This window comes from Balaenoptera borealis, assembly GCF_965194805.1.
Source record: "Balaenoptera borealis genome assembly, chromosome: 2".
NCBI classification, from domain to species: Eukaryota; Metazoa; Chordata; class Mammalia; order Artiodactyla; family Balaenopteridae; genus Balaenoptera; species Balaenoptera borealis.
In genome coordinates, this window is record NC_138867.1 from 79,884,192 (window position 1) to 79,898,167 (window position 13,976).

General features: G+C 37.1%; 2 protein-coding genes across 22 annotated transcripts in view; one reads left to right on the plus strand and one right to left on the minus strand.

Annotated features, from left to right (window-relative positions):
* CAST (calpastatin) overlaps positions 1 to 9,672 on the plus strand; it is a 120,116-nt gene extending 110,444 nt beyond the window's left edge. For all 14 annotated transcript variants that reach the window (XM_082376414.1, XM_082376424.1, XM_082376416.1 and 11 more), the window contains 2 exons: positions 6,653 to 6,718; positions 7,619 to 9,672. In XM_082376414.1, the coding sequence (XP_082232540.1) occupies positions 6,653 to 6,703 (51 nt within the window). In that variant the 3' untranslated portion in view covers positions 6,704 to 6,718; positions 7,619 to 9,672. The remainder of the gene's footprint in view (positions 1 to 6,652; positions 6,719 to 7,618) is intronic.
* Positions 9,673 to 10,276: 604 nt separating this feature from the next.
* The window catches only part of ERAP1 (endoplasmic reticulum aminopeptidase 1), a 120,806-nt gene continuing 117,106 nt past the window's right edge, over positions 10,277 to 13,976 (minus strand). For all 8 annotated transcript variants that reach the window (XM_082375552.1, XM_082375551.1, XM_082375548.1 and 5 more), the window contains one exon: positions 10,277 to 11,297. In XM_082375552.1, coding sequence (XP_082231678.1) covers positions 11,142 to 11,297 — 156 coding nt within the window. In that variant the 3' untranslated portion in view covers positions 10,277 to 11,141. The remainder of the gene's footprint in view (positions 11,298 to 13,976) is intronic.

The following is a 13,976-nucleotide window of genomic DNA, read 5'->3' on the forward strand; positions in this document are numbered from 1 at the left end:
GTAAGAAAGAGAAAAACAAATACAGTATGCTAACACATATATACGGAATCTAAGGAAAAAAAAAAAAAAAGGCCATGAAGAACCTAGTGGCAAGAGGGGAATAAAGACACAGACCTACTAGAGAATGGACTTGAGGATATGGGGAGGGGGTGGGGTGAGATGTGACAGGGTGAGAGAGTGTCATGGACATATATACACTACCAAATGTAAAATAGATAGCTAGTGGGAAGCAGCCGCATAGCACAGGGAGATCAGCTCGGTGCTTTGTGACCACCTAGAGGGGTGGGATGGGGAGGGTGGGAGGGAGGGAGATGCAAGAGGGAAGAGATATGGGAACATATTGTATATGTATAACTGATTAACTTTGTTATAAAGCAGAAGCTAACACACCATTGTAAGGCAATTATACTTCAATAAAGATGTTTTTAAAAAAAAAAGAGTTAGGGCAGGGTTTAACAGTAAGGTTCATCTCCTACATGAGGCCATTCCTTTAAGACTGGGAGAGGTGGTTGTTTTATCTAATGCACAGAAACCAACACAGAGAGTCAAGGAAAATGAAACAGAGGAGTATGTTCCAAACAATTAAAACCTCATGATAAAAATCTTAATGAAGTGATTTACCTGATGAGTTCAAAATAAGTCATAAATTTGCTCACCAAACTTGGGGGAGGAATGGATGAACACAGTGAGAACTTCAACAAAGAGATAAGAAAAATACAAGAAAGTAACAAATAGAAGCCACAGAGCTGAAAAATACAATAACTGAACTGAAAAACACACTAGAGGGGTTTAACAGCAGACTAGAAGAAGCAGAAGAAAGGATCAGTGAACTCAAAGACAAAGCAATGGGATTCACCCAATCAAAGCAGCAAAAAGAAAAAAAATGAAAAAAAAAAAATAAAGATAGCTGAAAGGACTTACTTATGGGACAACATCACACAAACCAACACAGACGACCATTTGCATTACAGGAGTCCCAGAAGGAGAAGTGAGAGAGAAAGGGACAAAGAACTTATCTGAAGAAATAATGGCTAAAACTTTCCCTAACATGAGGAAGGCAACAGACAACCATATCCAGGAAGCCCAGAGGCTTCCAAATAAGAACCCAAAGACATCCATATCAAAGACACATTACAATTAAAATATCAAAAGTTAAAGACAAGGAGAGAAACTTAAGTGAACCAAGAGAAAAATAACTTTTTACATACAAGGGAACTCCCTCAAGACTCTCAGCAGATTTTCAGCAGAAACTTTGCAAGCCATAAAGGAGTGTCATGATATATTCAAAGTGCTGAAAGAAAAAACTTCCAAGAATACTCTTCTTGGAAAAGTCATTCAGAATTGAAGGAAAGAACAAGTTTTTCCAGTAAGCAGAAGTTAAGGAGTTCATCACCACTAAACCAGCCTTACAAGAAATGTTAAAAAGACTTCTTTAAGCTGGAAAGGGTGCTAACTAGTAACAGGAAAACATATCAAAGTATAAATCTCACTGGTAAAGGTTAACATACAGTAAAATTCAGAATAATCTAATGTTGTAAAGCTGGTGGATTAATCACTTATAAAGCTAGTATGAAGGTTAAAAGACAAAAGTAGTAAAAATAACTATAATTATAATAATTAATTAAGGGATACACAAGATTAAAAGACGTAAAATGGACATCAAAAACAAAATAGGGGGTGGGGGAGTAAAAATGTAGAGCATTCAAACATAAGTTGTTATTGACTTAAAATATAAATGTAAGTTGTTATATGTAAGCCTCATGGTAACCACAAAGTAAAAACCTATAGTAGATACACAAGAGAGAAAGAGAAAGGAACCTAAGCATACTACTATAGAAAATGATCAAATCACAAAAGAGAGCAAGAGAAGGAACAAAGGAAATACAGAACAGCCAGAAAATAATTAACAAAATGGCAATAAGTACATACTTATTAATAAATACTTTAAAAGTAAATGGGCTAAATTCCTCAATCAAAAGACAGAGTGCAGAAGGGATAAAAAAGCAAGACGATCTATATGCTGCCTACAAGAAACTTCAAATTTAAGAACAGACTGAAAATGAAGAGATGGAAAAAATATTCCATGCATATGGAAACCAAAACAAAGCTGGGGTAGCTATACTTACATCAGACAAAATAGTCTTTAAAACAAAAACTGTAATAAGAAACAAGAAGAACATTAAATAATGATAAAGGGGTTGAGGCACAAGAGGATTTAACATTTGTAAATATTTATGTACCCAACATAGGAATGCCTAAATATATAAAGCAAATATTAACAGATCTAAGGGGAGAAATGGTAGGGGACTTTAATACCCCATTTTCATCAACTGACAGATCATCCAGACAGGAAATCAATAAGGAAACATTGACCTTAAATGACATGTTATAGCAGTTGTACTTAATAGTTATATACAGAACATTTGATCCAGAGCCACAGAATACACAGTTTCCTCAAATGTACATGGAACATTCTCCAGGATATATCATATGTTAGGCCACAAAACAACTCTTAATAAATTTAAGAAGACTGACATCATATCAGGCATCCTTTTTACTACAATGGTATGAAACTAGAAATCAATTATAAGAAGAAAACTGGAAAATTCACAAAAACATGTGGATTTCATAAACAATATGCTACTCAACAACCAATGAATGGGTTGAAGAAGAAATCAAAAAAGAAATTAAAAAATACCTTGAGACAAATGAAAATGAAAACACAATATACCAAAATTTATGGGATCCAGAAGAAGTAGTTCTAGGAGGGAAGTTTATAGTGATAAATGCCTACCTCAAGAAATCAGAAAAATCTCAAACAACCTAACTTTATACCTCAAGGAACTAGAAGAATAATAACAAATGAAGCCCAGAATCAGTAAAGGAAAGGAAATAACAAAAATCAGAACAGAAGTAGATGAAAGAGATTAAAAAGACAATAGAAAAGATAAAACTAAGAGCTGTTTTTTTGAAAAGATAAAATTCAGAAAACCTTTAGCTAGGCTGACCAGAAAAAAATAAAAAAGAGGACTCAGATAAAATCAAATGAAAAAGGAGACGTTACAACTGATACCACAGAAATACAAAGGATCATAAGAGACTGCTATGAACAATTATACACCAAATATTGGACACCTTGAAGAAAGAAACATACACCTACCAAGACTGGATCATGAAGAAATAGAACACATGAAAAGACCATTACTAGTAAGGAGATTGAATCGGTAATCATAAACCTCCCAACAAACAAAAGTCTGGGATCAGAGAACTTCACTGGTGAATTTTACCATACATTTAAAGAAGACTTAAAACCAGTCCTTCTCAAACTCTTCCAAAAAAAGAAAAGGAGGGAATACTTCCAAACTCATTTTACAAGGCCACCATTATCCTGCTACCAAAACTAGGCCAGGGAACCAGAAGAGAAAACTACAGGCCAATATCCCTGATGAAAATATATGTATAAAATCCTCAACAAAATATTAGCAAACTGAATTTGACAGTACATTAGAAGGATCATACACCATGATCAAGTAGGATTTATTCCAGGGCTGCAAGGTGGTTCAACATCTGCAAATTAGTCAATGTGATGATACACCACATTAACAAAATGAAGGATAAAAATCATATGATTATCTCAATAGATGCAGAAAAAGATCTGAAAACCCACATCCATTTATGGTAAAAACTCTCCACAAAGTAGATATAGAGGGAACATACCTCATCATAATAAGGGCCATACATAACAAGCCCACAGCTATCATCATACTCAACGGTAAAAAGATGAAAACTTTTTCTCTAAGATCAGGAAAAAGACAAGGATACCCACTCTTGCCACTTATTCAACATAGTATTGTAAGTCTTAGCCACAGCAATTAGGCAAGAAAAAGATATTAAAAGCATTCAAACTGGAAAGGAAGAACTAAAACTGTCACTATTTGCAAAACTGACATATTATATAAAGAAAACCCTAAAGACTCCACCAAAAACTGTTAGAACTAATAAACAAATTCAGTAAAAGTGTAGGATACTCTTTCTAGACACTAATAACAAACTATAAGAAGGAGATATAAACACATATATGCCATTTATAATGGCATGAAAAACCCTCAGAATAAATTTAACTGAGGTGAAAGACCTATCCAATGGGAATTATAAGACAGTGATGAAAGAAAGTGAAGAAGACATAAATAAACAGAAAGTTATTCCATGCTCATAGATTGAAAAAAATATTGTTAAAATGTCCATACTACCCAAAGCAGTCTACAGATTCAATACAATCCCTATCTGTATTCCAGTGACATTTTTCATAGAAACAGAAAAAACAATCCTGAAATTTGTATGGAACCACCAAAGACCCCAAACAGCCAAAGTAATCTCAAAAAAGAAAAAGGTGGAGGCATCATGCTCCCTAATTTCAAACTATATTACAAAGATATAGTAATCAAAATAGTATGGTATTGGCATAAAAACAGACACATAGATCAATGGAACAGAATAGAGCCCAGAGAATTCCCTGGCAGTCCAGTGGTTAGGACTCTGCGCTTTCACTGCCGAGGGCATGGGTTCAATCCCTGGTCAGGGAACTAAGATCCTGCAAGCCACACGGCACAACCGAAAAAAAAAGAGAGAGACAGCCCAGAAATATGGTCAATAATTAATGATAAAGGAGCCAAGAATATACAGTGGGGAAAGGACAGTCTCTTCAATAAATAGTGTTGGGAACTGGACCTCTATCTCAAACCATACACAAAAATTAACTCAAAATGGCTTAAAGACTTGAATATAAGATCTGAAACCATAAAACTCCTAGAAGAAAACATAGGCAGTAAGCTCTTTGACATCAGTCTTAATAGAGATTTTTATGGACTTGACACCAAAAGCAAAGGCAACGAAAGCACAAAAGTAAAAACAAACAAGTATAACTACATCAAATGAAAAAGCTCTGCACAGCAAAGGAAAACATCAACAAAATGAAAAGGCAACCTACTGAATGGGAGAAAATATTTGCAAATCATATATCTGATAAGAGATTGATATCCAAAATATATAAAGAACTAATACAACTCAACAGCAAAAAAAATCCAAATGAAAAACTGGGCAGAGGATCTAAATAGACAGTTTTCCAAAGAAGACATACAGATAGCCAAGAAGCATATGAAAAGGTGCTCAACATCACTAATCATCAGGGAAAGTGCACTATTGGTAGGAATGTAAATTGGTATAGTCACTATAGAAAACAGTATGGGATTCCTCAAAAAATTAAAACTAGAACTACCATATAATCCAGGAATTCCACTTCTGGGTATTTATCAAAAGAAAATGAAAACTAACTTGGGGACTTCTCTGGTGGTCCAGTGGTTAAGACATTGGCTTCCAGTGCAGTGGGGGCAGTTTCAATCCCCAGTTGGGGAGCTAAGATCCCACATGCCTCGCAGCCAACAAGCCAAAACATAAAACAGAAGCGATATTGTAACAAATTCAATAAAGACTTTAAAAATGTTCCACATCAAAAAAATCTTTGAAAAAAGAACTAACTTGAAAAGATATCTGCATTCCCATGTTCATGGCAGAATTATTTACAATAGCTAAGTTAAGGAAACAACCTAAGTGTCCATTGATGGATGGATAAAAAATATGGTATATATATCCAATGGAATATTACTCAGCCATAAAAAAGAATGAAATCTTGCCTTTTCAACAACATCAATGGACCTCAATTGCATTATGCAAGTGAAAAAAGTCAGAGAAAGATGAAAGCTCTATGATCTCACTTATATGTAGAATCTAAAAACAAAAACATGAGCTCATAGATTGGTGGCTGCCAGAGAGGTGAGGGATGGGGAGTAGGTGAAATTGGTGAAGGTAGTCAAAAGGTACAAACTTAAAATACTTAAGTCATGGGACTGTTATGTAAAGCATGGTAATGACAGTCAATAAATACTGTATTGCATATTTGAAAGTTGCTAAGAGAGTAGATCTTTAAAGTTCTCATCACAAAAATTTTGTAACTATGTATGGTGATGGATTTTAACTAGATTTATTGTGTTATTCCACAATATTTATAAATATGGAATGCTTATGTTATACACATGGAACTAATATGTCAATTATACCTCAAAAAAAGTGAAATCCATGAAAGATACAAGAAACCAGATTGATAATTAGTTGCTCATGCCATTATATCTCAGATTAAATATTTATTATTTAATTTCTGTCATACAAAGTACATACTCAAAAAACAGAAAGCACAGTAACCCTATACGCTGAGTGGATTAGCTGCCGGGTAAGCCCCCAAGTACAAGAGAAGGATGGATCAGTGTGCAATGAATCGATACCATCCATGAACACCTATGTATTTTTTTTCTTCAATGATGCTGGCCTTCAAAAAAAAAAAAAACCACAAAGTCTAGAGTAAAAAATTTAGAATCACTTAAGGTTATTTTTAGTTTATAAACTTTAAGGGGAAGAATTCAGTGTATGGGCTAAATGAGATACTTAAAAAGGACCATCTTATTTTCCCCTGCTGACTGCCATTTTTGCCCTTTTAATTTTGAAAAGCCTACTTCCTCATAAGCCTCTTCTGGTTGATCAGTTTTTGGTACTTAATCCAGAAAATAAAGAGCTCATTGATGGTTTTTGCTTGTCCTTGTAGGCAAAGGAGGAAACTTCCAAGCGAAAAGCTGATGGAAAAAGTACAAGTTAAAGTTCACACTATTTGGTAAGTTTGATGTTTGCGGTAAATGAAGACAATTGTACCTTCTACCAGCCTGTGTGTTATAGGTGAGAGAAACTGTCTCCTTCTTGAGTATTTCATGTTCTCTTTATGCTATTGGCATGAAATACACATTGCAAAATCTATAGAGTAATTCCCTGTAAAGCAATAAATGGTGCTATCGGAATGTTTAAAAATATTCATCTTATAATTAAGAGCTCTTTAAGATATTAGGCCAGGCTCTTAAAGAAAATGACGATCTAAGTCTAGTTGACTCTGAAACCCAAATGCTCATGACTGCAGGTTACTGGGGCAAAGCAAAATTGGCATGTTACATCTTATAGTGAAATGGCCTTATGATATAGATATTACCCAAAATACAAACACATTGTGGAGTGAGGAGAAGTACCCCCCTAGGGTCTGATGGTAATTAGAGTTTTGAGAATAGGGCAAAGGAAAAGATTGACAACTTCTGTTCATCTTAGTTTGAGAAAGTAAAGCTCTGTGTTTGATTCTACTGTATGGTAACTAAAGAGCTGGTATGGACGAGGGAGTCTCTGAGATCTATCTTGAGAGCTGGGCCCTTATTAACTTCAGAGAGAAGAGGTCTTATTCTAAACCATAAAAGCTTATAACCACTTGCTGCCCAAAACCTAAAAGAAATGAAAATGTAGGTTAAATTGGGTTAGGCTCTCTCACCATGAATCCACTTTTATTTGCTACAAAGAGGGAGGTATACTGATTAGAACTGCTCCAAAGATTTTCCCCAAAATTATAAAAATAAATTTCTTTTAATTTTTGATTCTCATATCTACTTTAGTAAATTCCTCCTTAAATTTATTATGCCTGTAATAAGAAAATTACATATCAAATGTTCACTGGATTTTCTTCTTTGAATTTTTCAAGGTATCCGCATATAAAATCTTCAGCTGGTAGATGGTGACGTTTGAAGAACAAAAGCCTTTAACAGCAGAAAAATTTTCTGAGTGGCTTCTAGACAGCAGTATTTGTTGAGTCTTCTGACATCCTAAACATTGTTTTTCTTTTCCTGAAAAGAAACTGAATTTGTCTGGTTCACCTGTGTTATTCTACTGAGTACTGATAAACTTTGAATTTTTAAAAACTGTCTTCAGTTGGGAGAGAAAGGAACTATATATTTCTAAGAGATATATTTGATAGCTTCTTAAAGCAACACACACAAAAGGAAAAACCTTCGCAAACTTTTGCACCTTCTACCCTCAGTGTCTGTAAATCTCATTAGTATTTTTAATTTGCACTTAATTTTTTTTGTTGTTAGCATTTGGAAAACAATGCTTTACATATTCTTCAGTGTTCTGATTTCTCATTACCCCTTTCCTCTTGGGCTTTTGAACTGTATTTGATGTTTCTTTGGGTTCATGTTTATAAGGCAAACATAAAATATCGTACATTGGGCACATGTCTCCTCTTGAGCTGCTAACAATAGATAACGTGGACAGACGAGGAAGCACCGCGCCCCTTTTCAGGCTGAACTCTTCTTTGCCAGAGGTTAGGACGTCAGCACAGGCCTACTGAGACTTGACTCGAGTCAGAAGAGCAAAACGCAGACTCTGTGTCACTGCATAGCAAGTTCCAAGAATAACAAAATCTAATTCTTAGAATACTCATATGGCTTGAACTCTGCTGGTTTACTGCATTAAGCTGGGCTTTCCAGCCTCTCTCTATAAAACCTGAGCAGCAGTTGTTTGCTTAGAGCCATTGCCACATTAGTCTTGCACTGTACAGCATGTGGCTTAATGGAAGTTGGGTTTACCAAAAACAAAAACAAACTTCTGCTTAAAAATAAAGAAAAAGATCTTTTTAGAATTTAAAAATCTGCTTTTCCCCCACAGCAATTTAAGAACTAGTGTCTGATATCCCACAACTTGGAATGGTTTCTCATACCTTTCTGAACGGTTTATGAATACAGCACCGGTGTCATTGATGAAATTAAATATTTATCAAAATCCCATCTTTATTTCCTGATAGTGAATGCAGGAAAAGATATCAGGTACACATCATAAAACTGATTTGGAATTCCTTGTTTTCAGAGAGCACAGCCTTCCTCAGCATCTGTTTAAACTATTTATTAGGATTTAGCAACTTCACTAAAAATAAGTAATATCACCAATACCGTCTAATGGGGTGGGAGGCAAGCAACAATAACATACTACTTATAATGCACATCCAATTTTGTTAATATGATCTAAAAATTGTCTTTAAAAATCATGCATATACCTCTGAGATTTCAAACTGCATCCACTTCAAATGCTATGTCCCCATCCCATCAGAGATGCAGGCATTACTAGTCTAAATCTGGGAAATATAAGCCAGGATTATGGTGACTAAACAGACCTTTTCAAGGCACTAACAAGAAAATAAACACTTTTTCTGAGGGATTTCAATTATGTGTCTATAGGTAGTACAAAGTGGTTTTGTTTAAAAAAAAAAGTGAAACCTTTGACATTGACAGATGTGTTTGCAAGGATATGGCTGCAGTATTACTAATTTACATGCATATATGTAAGTATTTTAAAATTACATACCAAAATCCAGAGATTTAGGAAATACCTGTTAAAGTAAACATTTATTTAAGGTACTCAGAATATGCCTTTTTGTTTATTAGAAACGTCTTCAATACTTGGGTGTTTGATAGTAATTAATGATGAGTTGAGTAAGCTACAAGATCTAAATCAGTCCTTTTTACCCATCTAATTTGGAGTAAATAACTGCAAATATTTGCTTAGAGGTAAATAACAATTTTTTATTACCAAAAAGGGTTTTGCACATTGTGTGGCAATATTGTGTCTCTTTAGAAAATGGACTTCTCTAAAAGCAAATGAAAAGAGGTTCCTCAGGTGACCAAAACTGAAAACCACTATTTCCATGTTTCATTAATCAAGATATAAGATGCAATTAAAGAAAAATATTTTACATTAAAATCTTGGCTTTGTATGTTTTTTTAGAAGAAAGACACCTGGGGATGGACATTACCAGTGATTTCTGGTTTTAGTTCTCAAGCCATTAAGCCATGCAATATGTATGAAAATGGAATTGCAAACACATTTATGTCCAGAAAAGATCCTCTATTCCATACTGTATTAGAAAAACACATTGACATTTGTCATATCATATTCCTTTATCTTAAATTTTGCAATATATTAAAAAAAAAAACTCAAAAAAGACTTCAATTCCAGTACAACACACTGTCTTCACTTAGGCTAATATAAGCAAGTATTTTCCATTTCACAATACCTTATCATTTACTAGAGACTGCAATGCCTTACTGGCAATAAGTGCCAGTAACAACTTATTTAGAGGTTATAAACTAGGCCAAATAAGGAACAAGGAGAGGAAGCATCACCTACCTAAGGATCAAATCAAAAGCTCTGAGGTTCAACTTCAAATGAAAGGTTTCTCTTCTAGACCTGAACGCACTCGGCTTTTTCAGAAGAGACACTATTAGTCAGGGTCCTGAGGAAATAGATGGCACACTCAAATTAGGATTATCTGAGGAGGGATCTATAAAAGGTTTTTTGGGGGGTTTTTGTTTTTTGTTTTTGAAACAAAAATGTGAGCAGGATGTATGGAAACCACAGGTCCAGCCAGGACTGATGAAAGCCAGGCTCCCCCTTCACCCTTCACCCTTCACCCTTCACCCTTCACCCTTCACCCTGAAGGGGTGAGAGGAGGAAGCACTTACTAGAACACACAGATGGAGAAGGCTTGTGGGAAAGAGGGCCACCTCCCTAGAGCTGAGACCTTCGGTGGAGGCCAGCCTGAGGCAACCTGCAAGGGAACCGGGGGAATAAACACCATCACCTACTCCCTCCCCAACCCCAGCTCTTATCTGCCCTCCTGGGAGGTCAACGGAAAGCCAGAGGACAGGGAAGTGTCATGATGTGGCCCTCCAACAAGTCAGCCCCTGGGCATGCAGCAAGGGAGAGAAAGGTGGAAAGCAGATCAGGGCCCTTCTGGCTCAATCACTGCCCCAGGGGTTCATGGTTCAGTAGTCACTACTGTTCAGAGTCTTCCCAGGAGACTGACACAACAGCTTATGAATGAGAAGCCCATGGGGAGCAGGGTGTGGGGACCAGGGGTTTGGAGACCGCAGGGCTTAAGTATAAAATATAAAATAGAAGAATAAGGTACTTCACTTCTCCGTAGTAGGGAACCTACCACTTGGGTTTACATTTGGGGGTAACACCTATAATGGAACATGTGGTGGCAATAACCCCCTGATGAAAAAGTTAGCAGCCAGTCTTCATAAGAAGGGACGAATGAATAAGGAGTTGAAGGAGCAGGAAATATCTCCACTGGGAGCCAAGACAACCATCTCTATTTTGAAAATATTCACATTCAATAAAATGTTGGAGATCACACATCACAGGAACCAACAAGGAACGGATTGTTACAGCAGTTCAAGCTTTTCATTTTGTAGCCACACTCTGATTTTATCAAAATTCTTATCCATCCAACGTATGTTTTCCTCAATGGTTTCAATTGTTTGTTGGACACAACGGAGCTGAGACCCATTTTCCTTCAAAGAGCTGAAGAATTCTTTTACCTTGTGAGGAAAAATTGGGTTTTTAAAATTTTGTTTTATTAAGTTACACAAATAAAGTTCAGGCTAGTTAAAAGAAAACTGAAGCCAAAATTCCAGCATTTGTCAAAATTCTACATAGAAAACAGGGCCAGGTGTCTGGATACGATTATGTACATAAACTTAAGCTCTATGAAATGAGCTCATGCCTCATGATGTCAAGTTTTGTGTTTTTCCTCTGCAGCTTTTTTATTTATTCACAGTTGCCAGATTCTAAAAGACTTCACTGTTTACCGTTTCATAATTAAGTTTTAATCGCATGTATCTAATGTGTATTCTGTTATAGACACACAGATGCAAACTTAACTTTTTTAAACATAGCTGAAACAGCAGAATGTGCAGAGTATCCTCTCTGCCAAGCAAAACAGTTTCAGCCACATACGTGCAGTCTTCCTCCACGGGCCTGGCTTTGTCTGTTATGATAGAAACACTGGGGAATGGGGTTCTTAGCAAGTTACGGTGGTAATACCCCAAACCTTGCCAAATTTTTTTATCCTAATCCACAATTGATGTATTGTTCCTTCAAGATAAAATCCACCCAAAGTTCCCCATGGTTTTAAAGAGATAAGAGTCACTTGACTATCTCCTCAAAAATATCTTTGCTATTGTTTCACCGCTGGGTACTTTATCCCCTTTAAGCTCACATGAGGAATAGGTTGGCTTTGCAACAGCATTGACCATTGTGCTACTCTGTCTCACCTTCAAGGGTTCTTAAACTTTTTTCCCATACACTTCATATTAATCCATCAATTTTTGATTTCATAGACAGGAAGAAAGTCTAAGCCAAGATACATTATTTATTCAGCATGGATTCCAGACAGTTAATTCCTTAAAAATCCATGTCATAACATCCTAAGTTTGGGAAAAGGAGGGGGGTAAGAATAGGCTTTTTGAAAGATCAAATTCCAATTTTAAATGATTCGGGGTTGTTTTAAAATTAAATCTCAGTAGAACTTTTCCGTGAGCTGAAGGCATACCCTCCTGCTATAGCAACCTAGAAAACACTTAACCCGCTTCACTGTCCTGCCTTAAACTGTAGCTCAATCTACTGTTTTGTCTCTCAGAACTCAAGATTAATTAACAGGCCGTTTAAGAAGTAACTCTGGGCAATATCCTGTGATAAACCATAATGGAAAACAACATGAAAAAGAATATGTGTATGGCTGAGTCACTTTGCTATAGAGCAGAAATTAACACAACAATGTAAATCAACTATACTTCAATAAAATATAAAAAAAAAAATCACTCTGGGCACTCTTCAGTCAAACCACATCAATATTTTTACTAATTGGTCAAATTACTTAATCCTGAAGGAGCCTACCATGATAGTACTGAAAAACAAGCCTGCAAGAGCTCTAACAAAGCCAGCTGTTAACCCCTGCCTGCCCTTCTACTTTTCCTGACCCAAATTTATCACTCCTATCTTCATCTGCCTTGGGAAATTCAGCATCTCAACTGAGTACGTATTTGATTCAAACCTGCCTCCTTGAGAATATTTTCTGTGCACATGGGTAGAAAACCAGATTTATGCTACTAGTTGGTGAGTAAATGATTAACTTCTCTGGGACTAGGATTCCTCATTTGTGACACTGCAGAGCGTTGGTGAGGATGTCGTTATGTGGGTGAAGTGCAGAACCTAAAGCCCAGCAGGTACCAGGGACTCACCCTCATCCATTTCTTCATGAATATTTACTCTGGTACTTATTCACTTCTCTGGCTTAATTACTGTGCGAGACACTGAGGATGAGGCAATGAATCAGGCAAGCACCCTACCCTCATGAAGCTTACAGTCTGCCTGGGGAGACAAGCAATGAACTATGCTGACTCTATACTGCTGTGGAGAAAATAAACCGGGGCTATGATAGCAACTGGGGCGGGGGTGGCCTGCTTTCGACAGAGTGGTCTGGCAAGGTGACATTTGAGCTGGGGCCTCTAAAGAATAAAATGAACCTTTCCAGTCTAAAGTTGGGGAAAGAGCAAGCCAGGCAGAAGAAGAAGAAAGTGCAGAGGCTTCACGCAGGAGAAACACCTGGTGGCCCAGGAGCAGGAGAAGGCTGAGGGGCTGGAGTGGGTGAGAGAGTGAACACAAGAGCATGTGAGAAAGGGCTGGAGAGGCGGACAGGAGCCAGGTAATGACCATCTCATTCACATGGGAAGGAGAGGTTTGAGATTTCAAGAGTGACAGGCAGGGTTTCAAGAAAGGGTCAGTCGTGGGTTGGTTTTCCGTTTTTAAAGGTGGAAGATGGTTTGGTATTGGCAAAGTGGCAGGAGGGAGGCCAGTTAGGAGGCTGTCACCATAGGCCACACAAGAGGTGAGAAAGGCTTGGCCGGGGTAAGAGCAAAGAAGTGCACGGATGGGGTGCAGATGCCGGAAGCAGAGCCAACAGGACTTGGGATGAGCTCGATGTGAGGGGAAGGAAGGGCTCAGGATGACTTCTGCATTGTAAATGTCAGTAGGACACTCTGCGTTCGGACAACATCTCGGGCTCTTTCATTTACATGTCCTGCCGCAGGGTTTTTGCACCTGATGTTTCCTCTGCACACAGCACTCTCCACCTAGATATCGGCATTTCCTTCAACATCTCCTCAAAGGTCCGCGAGTCATCCCACAGAACACAGCACCATCCCCTTACCCAGTCACTC